This window comes from Battus philenor, unplaced genomic scaffold (assembly GCF_028537555.1).
Source record: "Battus philenor isolate CCGP_79_NKW_IND1 unplaced genomic scaffold, ilBatPhil1.0.hap1 SCAF_27, whole genome shotgun sequence".
Classification (NCBI taxonomy): Eukaryota; Metazoa; Arthropoda; class Insecta; order Lepidoptera; family Papilionidae; genus Battus; species Battus philenor.
The window spans coordinates 8806198-8820716 of NW_027181690.1; the positions used below are offsets into that span (position 1 = coordinate 8806198).

The 14519-nt window shown below is 36.4% G+C and overlaps 1 protein-coding gene across 1 annotated transcript in view; it reads left to right on the plus strand.

The window, feature by feature from the left end:
- The window catches only part of shot (dystonin-like protein short stop), a 178429-nt gene that overhangs the window by 109404 nt on the left and 54506 nt on the right, over window positions 1–14519 (plus strand). Inside the window, exons 28-45 of the mRNA XM_068768857.1 lie at window positions 1403–1549; window positions 2096–2200; window positions 2802–2920; window positions 3443–3641; window positions 4010–4234; window positions 5065–5202; window positions 5571–5794; window positions 6461–6661; window positions 7686–7847; window positions 8115–8217; window positions 8621–8728; window positions 9197–9340; window positions 10385–10490; window positions 11237–11359; window positions 11904–12061; window positions 12470–12601; window positions 13157–13269; window positions 13851–13992. Coding sequence (XP_068624958.1) covers window positions 1403–1549; window positions 2096–2200; window positions 2802–2920; window positions 3443–3641; window positions 4010–4234; window positions 5065–5202; window positions 5571–5794; window positions 6461–6661; window positions 7686–7847; window positions 8115–8217; window positions 8621–8728; window positions 9197–9340; window positions 10385–10490; window positions 11237–11359; window positions 11904–12061; window positions 12470–12601; window positions 13157–13269; window positions 13851–13992 — 2649 coding nt within the window. The remainder of the gene's footprint in view (window positions 1–1402; window positions 1550–2095; window positions 2201–2801; window positions 2921–3442; window positions 3642–4009; window positions 4235–5064; window positions 5203–5570; window positions 5795–6460; window positions 6662–7685; window positions 7848–8114; window positions 8218–8620; window positions 8729–9196; window positions 9341–10384; window positions 10491–11236; window positions 11360–11903; window positions 12062–12469; window positions 12602–13156; window positions 13270–13850; window positions 13993–14519) is intronic.

Consider the following 14519-nt stretch of genomic DNA (forward strand, 5'->3'; position numbering starts at 1 on the left):
ACATACTTGATATATTTAATTTAAATAGAAAATTGATAATTGCGGTTGAGAAGCCGCATTTCCATATAGGATAAGGCTCGATGTATGTTGTTTTTTATTTCCAGCCGTTGCCTGCGATGCTAAAGAGCCCTTTTGAGCTAAATCGTGAATGCTTGCCTTTGAAGGATCATATTAACGACGATACGAACCATCACCGTTTCGCCAAATGTCTAACCCCATTTTCACTTTGTGCTAAGAATTCAAAAGATCAGAAGGGCGATACCCATATCTTTATATTTTGCTTAGTTATGCCGGCTTTTATCATTTAAAACCAGCGAAATATGACTGCTGGTCAGATTCCTTACACTCGTAGAGATAAATCTATCATCCCTTTTTAAAATTTTACGTAAAGTACGTTTCGATATACTCATTCCTTGGAGCCGTTTTAATACGTTTGGAATGCATGACCCAATGCTAAGCAATTGTTGTTATCGCGGAGCAAACCTTTACAAAAATCACGAAACGGTAAAACATTTTCTACAACACACAAACACGGAAGGTAGTATTTCTGATTAATATACGTCTTTATACATATTGGTCTATATGAGATTTTATTTCTACAATATTACACAAACTGTTATGTTTCACTTTTGTTGTTATTTTTGTTATTCTATTTGAAATAAAATCTCATTACAAATGTAAATTCGATATACATACGTTTTAAGCTCAAAACATTTAAGTTACGTGTACAATCTTGCTCCAACACTATCTTTTCTATCTTTAATCTTTCATCTATTTTACCAAAAAAAAAAGTTTTTTCAAAGTTTCAGATTCTCGAAAGGTATTATTGTTTTTCTATACTTTTTGTTAACAATTAACGTTAATATTAATATTATGTTCAAACCATTACATACAAAAACGCTTTCACTGTTTTAGGCAAATGTCCCCGAGTTGAATTTGGCTTGGAACTATTCAGTTGGTGACATTTGCAATATTCACTGCATGCATGAGCCGCTTCTTCTGCACGTGTCTGAATCCAGTTTACACAACAATCAGACTGGTTGTGTTTCGTCATCTCCACGCTATTGTGAATTGCCTCCTTGTCGTACTCTATCTTTGACTGTATGGATTGTATTCTTGGCTTCCTTTGTATATTTTCGTTGTATTTTAAGCTTTGCAGGTTCTTTCTTAACTTGATTTTGTCTTCAAATTTATGAATACTTTGTTAAAAATGTTTTTATTTTTAGTGCACTGTAAAAATATACGTCAATAATTTGAAATGTACAGACTGACAGCACTTCAAATGTAGATAGTTGCATTGTAAGATAGCCGAGTAGCTATAGAAGTGAATGCACTTGTGAAACTCAATACAATGATCTATGAGTTTTAGAGAATAATTGATTATTATTTTTTTTAAATATAGCAAGCAGTTGAGGAGAAGTACAGACTTTGCGATGATACCTTGTCCAAGTTACTGGAATGGATTGCGGTGGTTGAGGAAAGGTTGGCCAATCAGGAGCCCGTGAAAGAGAACATGGATGAACTTCGTAATCAACTTAATGTTTTGAAGGTAAGTGATTGCATCAAAATGATCTCTACATTATATGTTTACATAGATTTTCTTTTTTGTTTAATTATTATAGGAAGCCAGTACATATTTACACATTAACAATAGTCGCAGAAGACTACTAAAAAGTTTAGAGTCAAAGAACTTAATTTTAACTCGGAAGTTGTTACATCCAATCATTTCATGGAGCGTATACCTGAATGACTTTAGAGCTTGCCGAATCATTCGAGCCGTTACTACAAAAAAAATGGGGCAGAGCTTTCACAGCTCACGGCTATTTCAAACCCATTGTATGTAAATGACAACGGGAAAGAACTCAACTTTTTTAGTAAGAGTAGGTATCTAGTACTAGATGCACCGACATCATAGTCGAGATCGCGACAAGTTGCTGATACCGGCAGCCAAACCGCGCTGTATGATGATGATGGACTACAATGATGAATGTACTATTTAAAAGAAGATTCAAAGTATACTCTTGAACATAAATTATTTTAAATTATGATTATATTCGTTGATAGTGTAAATTAATAGATAAAATTCTTTTCACAGCTAATCAAAGATGATCTGGATAGCCACCAACGCCAGGTTTCAGCTTGCGCTGATCAGGCTAAGCAACTTCTCGTATCTGGAGGCGACGTGTTGGCTCCTCATGAAGTAAGTTAAATAAAGTGTTTCTAGAATTTACTAGAAATAAAACTGCCTTATTGGTGTTAGTTTTGTAACCTTATGATTTTACTCCTAGGAGATGATACAGACCGGAAGCCACTCGATGTGTATTGATAATTGTTTATTGCCATTTTTTTCACGATGTTTTTTTTTAACTACAATATCATTTAATTTACACAAATTGTACTTGAAAATTGTTCCTGAGATCTATCTAAACCACATTAGCAGCAGTAAGGATCGAGACTTGCGATCGTAGGTTGCAAGTTTGAATCCGGGGTATCTTATAAATCACACTTTTTCATTAATTATATAGGATTGCAACAACTTACAAACAAGTTTCCAAAGGACGGGTTGTAGCTTCCTTTGCATACCATAATATCACACTTTGATTGTTAATCAAGCGTGGAGATTATGGTTTATACCCACATAGATATATTTGTGGGGAGACCTAGGCCTTTGAGAGGGCGTCTATAGGCAGAAACAACGACAAAGAAACTACATGTGGCTACTACTAGTCGTCTTATTGACAGAACTCTATTTTATACTTGCCTTTGTTTGAATGAAATTTAACAATTCTCTTGTCTTCTAGGTTGCGGCTTTGGAACGTGGAGTTCGTCAACTGAAGCAGAGATACGATAGGTGTACCGAAAGATGCGACAAGATGCTCCGACGACTCGCTGCAGCCAGAGACGAACTTGGCAAATTCACGTACATATTTAAATTTTAACTATTCTTATACGTAATTTATAACAGATGTTATAATAGACTTACGTACTTATTCATCAGAACCATAAGTCTCAGAGACTTGAAATTTCGAAGGAATATTCCTTTACCATGTTCCTTCCCCTTGATTGTAAAAGCGTTCATAAATGCACATTTTTATATTGTAGCTCTAATACTACATAGTTCGTGTAAAAGATGGCCAGATATTTTTTTATCAATTTGTAAATCAGTTGGGAATTGAGAGGTTTCATTTAAAAAATATTTTTTTTAGTTAGTATATAGTACATAGTACTTATAGGTAGGAAACTTGGTACAAATATTTTTGTTGGCACATTCAAAAGTAGTAAAAAGGGTTTTATAAAATACACCAAAAGGTAGTACAGGAGTGTAACAAATAAAAAATAAATCCGTATCTTTAAACCACGCCAAGGACAATTGATATGGTGTTTTTTAATGAATTAATCTATTGATAATCCTTAATTTTCCTTATTCTATTAACTTTAATAGGAACGAACTGAATGCCTTTGAAACCTGGATGGACGGCGCATACCGTGATCTGGAGGACAAAGAGGCTGCACTGTCCAACTTGGATAACTTGCCGACACACAGCGAGGAGGTGCGAGAATTCGTTTCGGATGTGATCGCACACCAAGCTGACTTGCGGTTCATCACCATGGCCGCTCAGAAGTTTATTGATGAAAGCAAGGTTAGTGTACAATATAAATATACCACAATACCCGTTACTATGAGGTGGCCCCCGCTTCCTTACCGCGAACAGCGTGGGCGAACCGAGGTTGAATCCAGATTCATCCTTGTCTCGCCTGTGGTCCACGCTGCTGTCCCAAGTCGCATATACAACTTGAACACTACAAAGCTCTACTTGAATACAGCGGTTTACTATGTGCAAACGACATCGAGCAACAGAAATGCGCTTGTCCAACTGTTCAGTTTTTTTTAGCTTCAATTACTTACTACTACTTTATAACAATTTGAACAAAGTGCTTAAGTATAATCCACAACTATGCATTCAATACCACATATACTAAAACGGAATATAACATGTCTGTTGAACAGGAATTCGTGAGCATAGTGAACGAGCAGCGATCGACAGCAGAATCACGAGCTGCTCCGCTAACAGCACGGGGAGACCAGGTGCGCGACGCTGCAGGCTCGGCCCGTCGTCGTCACGGCGATCTTGCTGCGCGTGCGCAGCGTTTGCTCGAAAGACTACGCAGCGCTCACGCAGCGTTGCAGCGACACCGAGCCGTTCTGCAGCGAGCGCAGCGCTGGCTGCAAGAGGTATGCTACCATGTAGTTCATTAATCAAGTATCGAGAAGTAATGACGTGGATCAGGGGTGTCGAACTCAAAAGCTACTGTAGAATAAATAAATAAATCTACTTATTTAGATCGGCAGCAATAAACCTATGTTTATAAAAAAAAAATATTTTAAATATAATAATGCAAATAAAATTAAATTATTGTCGTATGGATATATCGACTAGGCCACTAAAATTTTGATCTTGGGCCGCTAGTTTGACATACTTGTCATAAATAGATATATAAACATTTATTTCATAACAAATTGACACGCACTATTACATATACAGAATAATTATAAAAAATTAACAGAATGAACACAAAAAACAGCACTTAAATAGAATATGACAAAATAAACACCAAAAAATTATAAAAATATTTCTGCAGATCTAATTGATATGTCACAGTAGAATTAAATACGCAAATATGATCTATGCATATTTGAACATAGACGTGCTACGGCTGAATTTTTCAACAAAACTCTCTAACTATAAATGGCGCCACCATAAACACATAACGTTATCCAAATAACTGATAAGTAATCATTTTTCAATTGAGCGGGATTCAAATAAAATAGAAAACTAAACTGTCAAGCGGTTGTAAATAATAGATATCATCATCATATCAGCCGATAGATGCCCGCTTCAGGGCATGTGTCTGTCCCCCGAAAATCTATGTCTTCAGAACTATGTCGTTAGTCCGGTGGGCCTACCCACACCACTTATAGATATAGTACACATATACAAAAAATGTAGTAGGGATAAAGAAAGATATGAAATGACAATTTTAATGCATTTTGTAAATTTACAGTTGGAGCCACAGGTCCGCAGTGCTCTGGACGAGCCGATAGGAGGAGAGCCGCGGGCCGTGGACACTCAACTGCAGCGCATCAAGGCTTTGCATAACGAGATACTGTCGCAAGGGCGTCTGATAGACAACGCTAAGGAGGTGAGTTCAAGCATAACAGTAAAACCATGACAAAAGCAACAGTGTTCATCTTTTATTATTTCTACAATATCGAAATAAAAAAAGAAATTGAACATACTGTATAGACGCAAGCTATTGCTAAAAACAAGAACGCAACTACCCTCAGAAGTGCAAGATAGCTAAAAACCAAACCACATTAAATACAAGCTTTAAGTCTAACTTCCAAAATAATCTAAATCTCCATAATTTTGTTTGCTCGGAATACAAAATAGTCTTTCTATCTTTAAGAAATGAAAAACGTGAAAAAGTGTCCGTTTGTGGGTAAAAAAAATTAATAAATGGATGGTATCTACAATATATACAATTTATAATAAAATAAATCTTTTCAGGCATGCGAACAGCTTCTGAACAGTCTAGAAGGCAGTGTAACTCCCTCGGAGATCCGTCAGCTGGAAGCACCTGTCATAGAGATAACAGAGCGATACAACGAGATAGGTAACGCCGTATCATCTCGCTGTGCCGAACTTGAAGCCGCGCTGCTGCAGTGCCAGGGACTACAAGATGCCGCTGAGACACAGGCAAACTGGCTCAACCAAGCGGAGAATGCGTTTAAGTGAGTTGAGAATAATATTAATATAGGAAGAACCAAGGTCACTGACATAGCTCAAATAATTCGTTTGAAATGTAACTCAAAATGTGATAAAAATGTAAAAATGAAATGAAATAAAGATAAAATGTAACATGTAATGAGGGAGGAATGAAAGGTCACATAGTAAAAGGGAAAGATAGCAGAAATGTGGCATGAAAGAATAGATTGAAAGAATATGTGAAGAACGAAAGGAGAGAATGGAAATAATAAATAACTATGTAAAAAAATAAATTACCCGTAAAGTCCCTGTCCCACCAAAGATAGGGGTACGAGAGGCCCCCAATAGCGGGTGCCATAAAAAATAGTTCATTTGAAATGGCGGTAGAGGGGAACATATCCTCTTGCAACCAATGGGCATTGGGGCCGAAAGTTTCAGTAGCGACCACGAGCCGGCAGTAGCGGTGTATGTAGACTCACAACGCCATAGTCAAGGTCACGGCAAATCGCTGGATGCTAGAAGTGCAATGGATGTCACATGCTACACTCGTGGTTGCTGTTCTTGAAACTTAAATCCACAGGTCATTAGTTCTGCGCGCCATATGCCCTTGAATATACTAGGCTATGTTGGTTCCTTTCGTTCGTTTACAGATCTTTAAGAGTAGGTAAAGTGTTAATGCATTAATCCACCAGGAGTCAATTGAAACCGGCGTCGCTGATCCGCGAGCGGCTCGACGAGCAAGTTCGCGAGCAGCGCATCTCGCACGGCGAGGCGGAGGCACGACGTGCTACACTTGCAAAGCTGCTGACGGCCGCGAGGGACGCCGCCCTCACGCCCTCCAACGCCAGGATCGCTAAGAAACTTGAACAACGCGCTGAGGATATTTACGCTAGGTATGATCTTTATTTCATATAACTCCGGCGCATCGAAAAAGGGAATTCCATAGAAATATAATTATTTATTTACATTGGTATAAATACGGACGAAACTCGAATGAATATACACACTTCTACTTCGGGCTTCATGTTGTTACTACCTTAAGACCTACCGGACCTAAGACAAGTCGTAGTCGCCTGAGGACAAGTGGTAGTCGCCCTAAGACACGTGGTAGTCGCCATAGGACAAGTGGTAGTCGCGCTAGGACAAGTGGTACTCGCCCTAGGACGATCCATAGTCCCACGATTATAATACAGAAGAGTTCCAATAACAAAGATTGGTTATAGATGTAAAATTTTTAAAGCGGTTAATGCTTAGCTTATTTGCTGTCAATTAATATATGGTACCATCGTAGACATAATAATACGATAATGATAACATAATGATAATATAGCGCGAAAAAGCGTTTTCATAATTGTTCTATTTTAAAATTAGCTTATTGTTCTGCCTCTGCAGAGTTTGTACAGCTAGTAAATAAAAAATATATATTTCTGGGTGTTCACTTTATACAGGGTGCATGAAAATAGGTGTAGGAGCTGCGGAAGGCTTTCTGCTGGATATTGAGCTATAATTCACCCTTTTAAGGCTTTTACACCTATAACCTATCAACCTGAATACACGTTACTTTTCTGACCACGAGTAGTAACTCGTGTAAGAAATATCTTTTTCTCGTATACAACCACCATGCATCATCCCTATCCATTATAAAGTAGAGTGTACTGTGGATCTTGGGCTATCTAGCCTTTAACATTAAGTATCGTCGCAATTTAAAATAAATTACAAATTAGAGACAAAATACATTTATTAAAGTAACACTTTTGTACGCAACCATACCTATCTATAAATTCAATACAATTCTGTAGAGAAGTGAATTTTTATATATTTTAACACGATCATTATGTTATTTTTGTCAAATGATACAATAAGATAGCGTTTGACTGATAATTTATATATTTTATTTTATTTGTGTTATAAACTCAGATATGAGAAACTGGTGGAAAGGTCGAGCAAACGTGGACAGTTCCTAGAGGAGGTCAGCTCGGAGTTAGCACGCTTTACACAGCAGGCTGTAAAACTGGAAGCGGCTCACGCCCAACTCCTGGAGATGGGAGACTCGAGGCTGCATGAGCTAGCTACAGCAAGGTAAGAAGATATACAACTGATGAGTAAATCCCAATATTTATTGTTTCTGAGTACAGTGCCTCTCTTTCTTTTTTCTTCGATAAATAATAGAAAGGACACCGTGGAAGGCATTTTTTCCGCCGCGTGTTGGTGGCCATAAAATAAATTGCATGAATACATTTACTTACGTAACACTTCTCTCTTCTACACGACTGTACTTTTCAGTACAATTTTATAGGAAAGCTTCTATATTTAAATATAAATTTTTTCATGTTATAATTGTTTCAGGGACAAGCAAATGCCGCTTCTTGAAGAGTGTCTGCGTAACGGAAAACAACTGGTTGCCAAGAAAGACGTGACCGACACCCATGCCGTACGCGATCGGATGAAGGTAACTTCACCACTTTCCTGGTTTGGAGGGGGGATATTATGTGGGTAATCTGCCTTCTTTGAAGACAAAGTTAGGTGGGATCCTGGCCATCCAGGGATTCACTAATACCTTCTCCTAGGACCTCCTAGATGGTTCATCGTCTTATTTTAAAGAAACCACTGATAGTGGAACTATTTCCGCTTCTTTCAATGACATTGTCGGGGCTTAAAAGGGCGATATTAAAAATTTTTTCATGATGGAAAAGCTCATTATATTAAATAGAAAAAAGTGTTCAAAATAATAGGTAAGAACATGTTTGTTGATAAAACTTATCACTAGTTATTAAGTGTTCTTCTTTAGTATATTATAAAAAACAATCTGTATAAAATTTTATTTTGATTTTAACCTGAAATTTTCCATCCAGGCCTTAGAGAACCAATGGCGTGATTTCAACACATCGCTCGAAGAAAAACAGAAATTATCCAAGCAACGTGCTGACCATTACAATCAATATGAATCACTGAAGGTTCAGGTATGATGAAATATAAATAGCTATATTTTTATACATCATTTCAGGGTTGCCAAAAATAAAAAAAATATATAATTAGGGACTATATGAAATGTTAACCTATAGAGCAGTGGTAGCCTTGTAGTACAGGACTGAAATTTGAGATCGTAGGTCGCGAGTTTGATTCCTGTGATACAATCGTATATAATTCACAAAGTTTTGTACAAGTTTTCAGAAAATGAGCAGCAGTGTCCTCTGCGTACCATTAATACCACACTGCGATCGCCAACCCGCCTACAAGCGTGGCGATTATGGCATATCCCCCATAGATATCTTTAAGGCTTCTGCTTTGCAGTGAGTCTATGGGTTGAAAATAAAGAAGATATGAAAAATACTCTGAGATGCGCACGACTTAACAGTGGAAACATTTTCAGATCAAGTGTCCCAGCTGTGGGAATATTGCTATAGAAATACATGACAAATATGTGACAGGTACAAGAATGGCTGCAAATAATGGAGGAGAGAGTAGCACGCCTGCAGCCGGTCGCTGTGGACCTGGACATACTGAAGACACAACACGAGGAGCTTCGCCCACTCACCAAAGACTATAGAGATTTCTCTATTACCATAGATAAGGTAAACCGAAGATAACATAATACAACTTATATTTAAAGTTTGTTACAAATGGCGGACTTAATGTCTATCTACCAAGTAAATGTTTACTAAATGCACTACCAAACAATAAGACATGTTAAAGATACATTTTTTGTAATTACATAAGTAGACATAAATATCTATTTACTTCTTGCTTGTTATTTTATGAACAACGGCAGTACGGCGATAGAGGGCTGAGACTTGGGATCGTAGGTCGCGGATTTATTTCCCGGTACACAGTCTTATATAAATCACACTGCGCATTGATTATGTAGGGATCGCCACTATTCATAAACAAGTTTCGCAAGGATGGACAGCAGTTTCCTCTGCATATAATAACACTACACTACCATCGCCAACCCATATGCTAAGCGTTGTGATAATAGCATATACCTATATAGATTGTTTTGGTGGAGGCCTATGCCTTGCAGCATAAACACACATCAGTTCATCATCGCAGTAATTCTGAGAACTCTTCATCTTCGCTTAAGTTACATGCAACAAAAGATTATACTAATTAAAATCTAAAACTAAGGGCTTAACAAAAAAATACTAAAATAAGACAATAATACATAATTAATAAAGGTTATTATTACATATTAGTATTACACTGTTAAAAAGTTACACAGTAAATAAACAAGAGGCATCTTACAATAGTTTGCGGGTTCATTCGACGTAAACGCACACGTAATATGTAACACATAATAAAAAAAAAAACATTTTGAGTTTCAAATGAAAAATAATTAGAGAATATAAAGTCAATTGTTTTGTGGGTATGAAGAAAGGAAATGGATGCAGTGGTTACATTGACGGGAAGCTAAGATATAGTGAGTGTGCTAGATAGAATGCTGAATGTAACAAATCAATGGATAAATACAAAGCGTAACAATCGACATTTTCTAGCAATCAAAAATGTGTACAACCTATCCATACGCCTTGGATTTACATTTACATGGTTTACTACTGGTTTAGAATAATGTGGTTGGTCATCTTTTGACAGTGGTACAAAGTCGTAACTGTTTTTAGGTGAACGAGGCCGGTGCGTTATATGAAAACCTGACGAGAAGCGATCGCGCCGACAGCCCGCATAGAAGGAGACAGATATACAGTCCGACAAAGAGGCAAACACCCAGTAAGTGTATAATTATTATTTTAATGAAATTATAACATCAATAGTTTTATGTAGAAATGTCATTTATAATAGTAACATAGCAATATATTCCACGAGTCATCATGAGTCCGAGAATTGTATCTTATTGAGAATTTGGAAATCAAAAGAATGTCAGAAAATGATGTTTTATTTATAGACTTTATTGTAATAAATGAAAATATATACACAGTCGCATAATAGTAAAGTACAATGGTCGGTCTTATCACACGGGGCTATTTCTTTGAGTCCACCACAGTATAAAAGAAAAAAGATACAACACGTTAAACTAAAAAAAAAGGTTCCTCTGATATTTTTTCTTTAATTTGTTTTTTTAAGCTTTTCGAACGGAGTTTATTGTATGATGCGTGTAAAGTGACAAAAAATGCTGTAAATTAAATATTTGAGCTTGTTCATGTTCGATAGACAGATTGAATGAGAGCTTTATATAGTCCATAAGAACAGACAAGCTCAAGACTGGAGACCATCACAATTGTCATCATCAATATTGTCATAGGACGTCCACTGCTGAACACCGGCTACCCTCATATACTTCCAATAAGACCGTTTAAAAGTAGCCTCAATCCATGTTCTTCTGATGAGGTTATCACAAGATCATCTGACAATGTTATACTTGGTGAAAATTCAAGGAAAAGAAGTCACGGGAGATATGATTCTTACCATTAGGGTATTAACTAAAAGGATGATATTAATGAAAATATGTTTCGCAGCTCGATCGCTGGACGCTCGATCGCCTTCTCCGAGCAAAGGACACCTGGTGAGCCCTGGTTCTCACTCCGCCTCCAGTGGCTTCTCTAGCCGTCGCTCCAGCCAAGACGGCTTCCATCTTGAAGGTTTAAAATTTTTTATATCATTGCAAGTGTTAATAAAAGTTTTGTACTAGTGGAAGGTCCTGGAAAGACCAGCTAGTAGCAAAAGGGGCAGAAAGATCAGGAAATATCTTTATCTATCAATAAAAGTTACACTGACAGAAAAGTTTAGGAGTAGCGAGTCTCCTTCTATGGAAATGTCACCACTAGGAGTCCGTCAATCAAGATTGTGAGAAGGCCTATCTTGTTCTCTTACGCAGTCGATAGGGCCAAGGTACCAGACCCGAGGAGGAAAAGCATTGAGAGGTACTGGTGCGATCCATAGATTTCAGTGTCCAAAGGTGCTAAAGACGACCGTCGCGGGGATTTTAGTAGCAAGGAATCCCTCTGCCGTCCTTTCAGATTCTCAGGATATCTTTAGTATCAACAGCATCGTCATGTATGAGATCGCAAAGCATAGAAGAGATTTATAGTAGAATTAAATGCCTATTCACCTCTATGATATATCTTATATATATAGATATTTTTCTTGAGAACTATTAAGTTAACACAAAGTATATTGTTCCAGAACTTTCTCCAGTGCAACAGCAATTGTCTGACATCAACAACCGCTATGGTCTAATCGGCAGCAAGCTATCCGACCGCCAAGCGGAAATAGATTCTATACGTGAAGAGATAAGGAAGCATTTGGATAATTTCCGTGCGCTTAACAACTTCCTTGATAAGGTTTGTATTATAGCACTTAAAGTGCGTGTAATAAATTGCGGTTAATGGACATATAATTTACAAAAAAATATCTTATAGAATGATCTTTGATTGAACGAATGTCATCACCTTTTAAGCATACCAAGTCCAATGCTGGACATGTGCCTTACCCATGGATTTCTTTCGAAAATTTTATAAACCTGTTAATTTGAAATTTTCATTTTTAGATTGTCCATTTCAATTTAAGATCTTATAAGGTCGTCTATCACAAAGTGTACCTTAGGACGTCGTAAGTTCTATTGTAAATATATGGGCGAGATCAATGTCTAGCTGTGATCGTCTTTCGGTTGGAATGATAATAATGATATTCTTATATACACGTCATTTTTCAAGTAATATGGTTGTAGTAAATAACATTTTTATCCGCAGGTGCAAAGACAACTGCCGAAGGAATCAGTACCCAACACCAAAGATGAAGCAGACAAGACTATCAAACAAGCGCGCGCTGTTCTCGAGGAGATGTATGAGAAGCAGAGTCTGCTTGACTCTACCAGGACACAGGTACGCTATCTGATATATCTAAGTCATAATCCAAAGATATTTGACCAACATTTACATCACCAAAACAACATTTTGCTGACTAGAAATTGAAATTTAAAACTTCTTTATTTAATATACAATGGATTATCACCTTTCTGCATTATAAATACATCAGACTTACAAAAGAAACTCGGTGGGAATTTTTAATAACAAAGTATTATGATCTAATATTGAAATAGCCTTTAGTGAAAACATCACGCCCAAGATGTGTTATTTTATATTAGGTCACATACAGTATAGTAACCCTTCTCTATCTCCACTTTCTCTCTCTCTATTTCTATATCCCTCTCTCTTTTTAGCAATGGATTATTACTTAACATTATCTGAGATCTTAATTTAAAAGCGTATATATAACCTATAGAAAGATCTACTCGATAAAGTCAAATAACATTTTTACTTTTTGTTATAAAGTATGTTGTAGACCTATGTTATGATTTAGGATTTCGAATTAAATCGCAAAACTCTCTATCGTCTTATAATGTTGGTATAAAAAAGTTGTTTTTTTATGTTATTAAGATTCGCGAACTACTAAAACGCAAACAGAGCGTGCAAGGAGCCGATCGCCTGCACGATGAAATGGAAGACGTCGCGTCAAGATGGAAGTCCCTTCACGATGCCTTTAAGGACAAGTGAGTCTTTTATAGTCCTTTTTGAATCTATTAGCGATAGTCACAAAAATATCATAATTAAATATAAAACATAACATATGTATACATTATAATTTGATATTTTGGATTGGATAAAATAATTAAATTTCAAAGCAAACTGTAATTCATAATAATAACTGTGCTGGGCATAGACCTCTTTATTGATTCTCAAAAGAATCAGTTGGAACCCTGCATTCGGTGTCTTCTGATAAATAAAAAATATGTATCAATTATTAAAACATAAATTAAAAAAAAAATACAGAACGTAAATTATCAATACATAACATTTTAAATTATTTATATTTTTCATGGAGTAAAGAAATGGCAAAGTCGTGGGAAAACACTGGATGCGAGCAGCGCAAGCCCAGTCTGTTTTTAAGGCCTCTCGTTCCCGCTATTGGAACATGGACTTAATTTGGGAGGGAATCAATATGTTCATTAGTATATATCCCATGGCGATGTTGGGGGAGGCCTATGCCCAGTTTTGGACATCTATCGGCTGATATAATGATGGTAAAAAAGAAATATATGAAACCGGATTAAAATTATTCTGTCATCCCCAGGATCTGTCTGATGGAAGAAATGAAAGATTTCTACGACACGTACAACAACCTGTCGCAGTGGCTCAGCGCCAAGGACCGCATGATGGCCGCCCTCGGCCCCATCTCGTCTGACTCAAGGATGGTACAGACACAAGTTCAACAGGTAAAATATTTATACAGACTAATTAGAAATAGGTGTGAAGATTGTTTCATGTAAATGAGCCATACATTCACGTTTAAAGATTTTACACTTGTAACCAATCACCCTATATAACAATGACAAAGATATAATTACAAAATTATCGTCTGACTATTAAGCATGAATTAACATTACACCTTAATAAAAATTAATAAAAATAGAAGAGCGAAAAAGAGAAATCAAAAATGAAAAAAGTAGACATTGAAAGGATACAAAAAATAAGGGTTAAATTTATAATCAGTAATATGTATAATCAGTTTAAAAAAAATTACATTAGACTAAAAAAAATTTCATCGTTTCCGAACGCAAATTTGAATTAACCAAAAGCTTAAGACTTATCATTGATTTGTCCATAAATCGTATGCTTTGTAAATTTTTAATAACAGATGATTTATGTTTAATACTAAATAAATAATAAGTTTTTTGGAATTAGATACTTATCACTCAATTCCGTTTTGACGTTAATTTATGGGACACACTGTATATTTGGT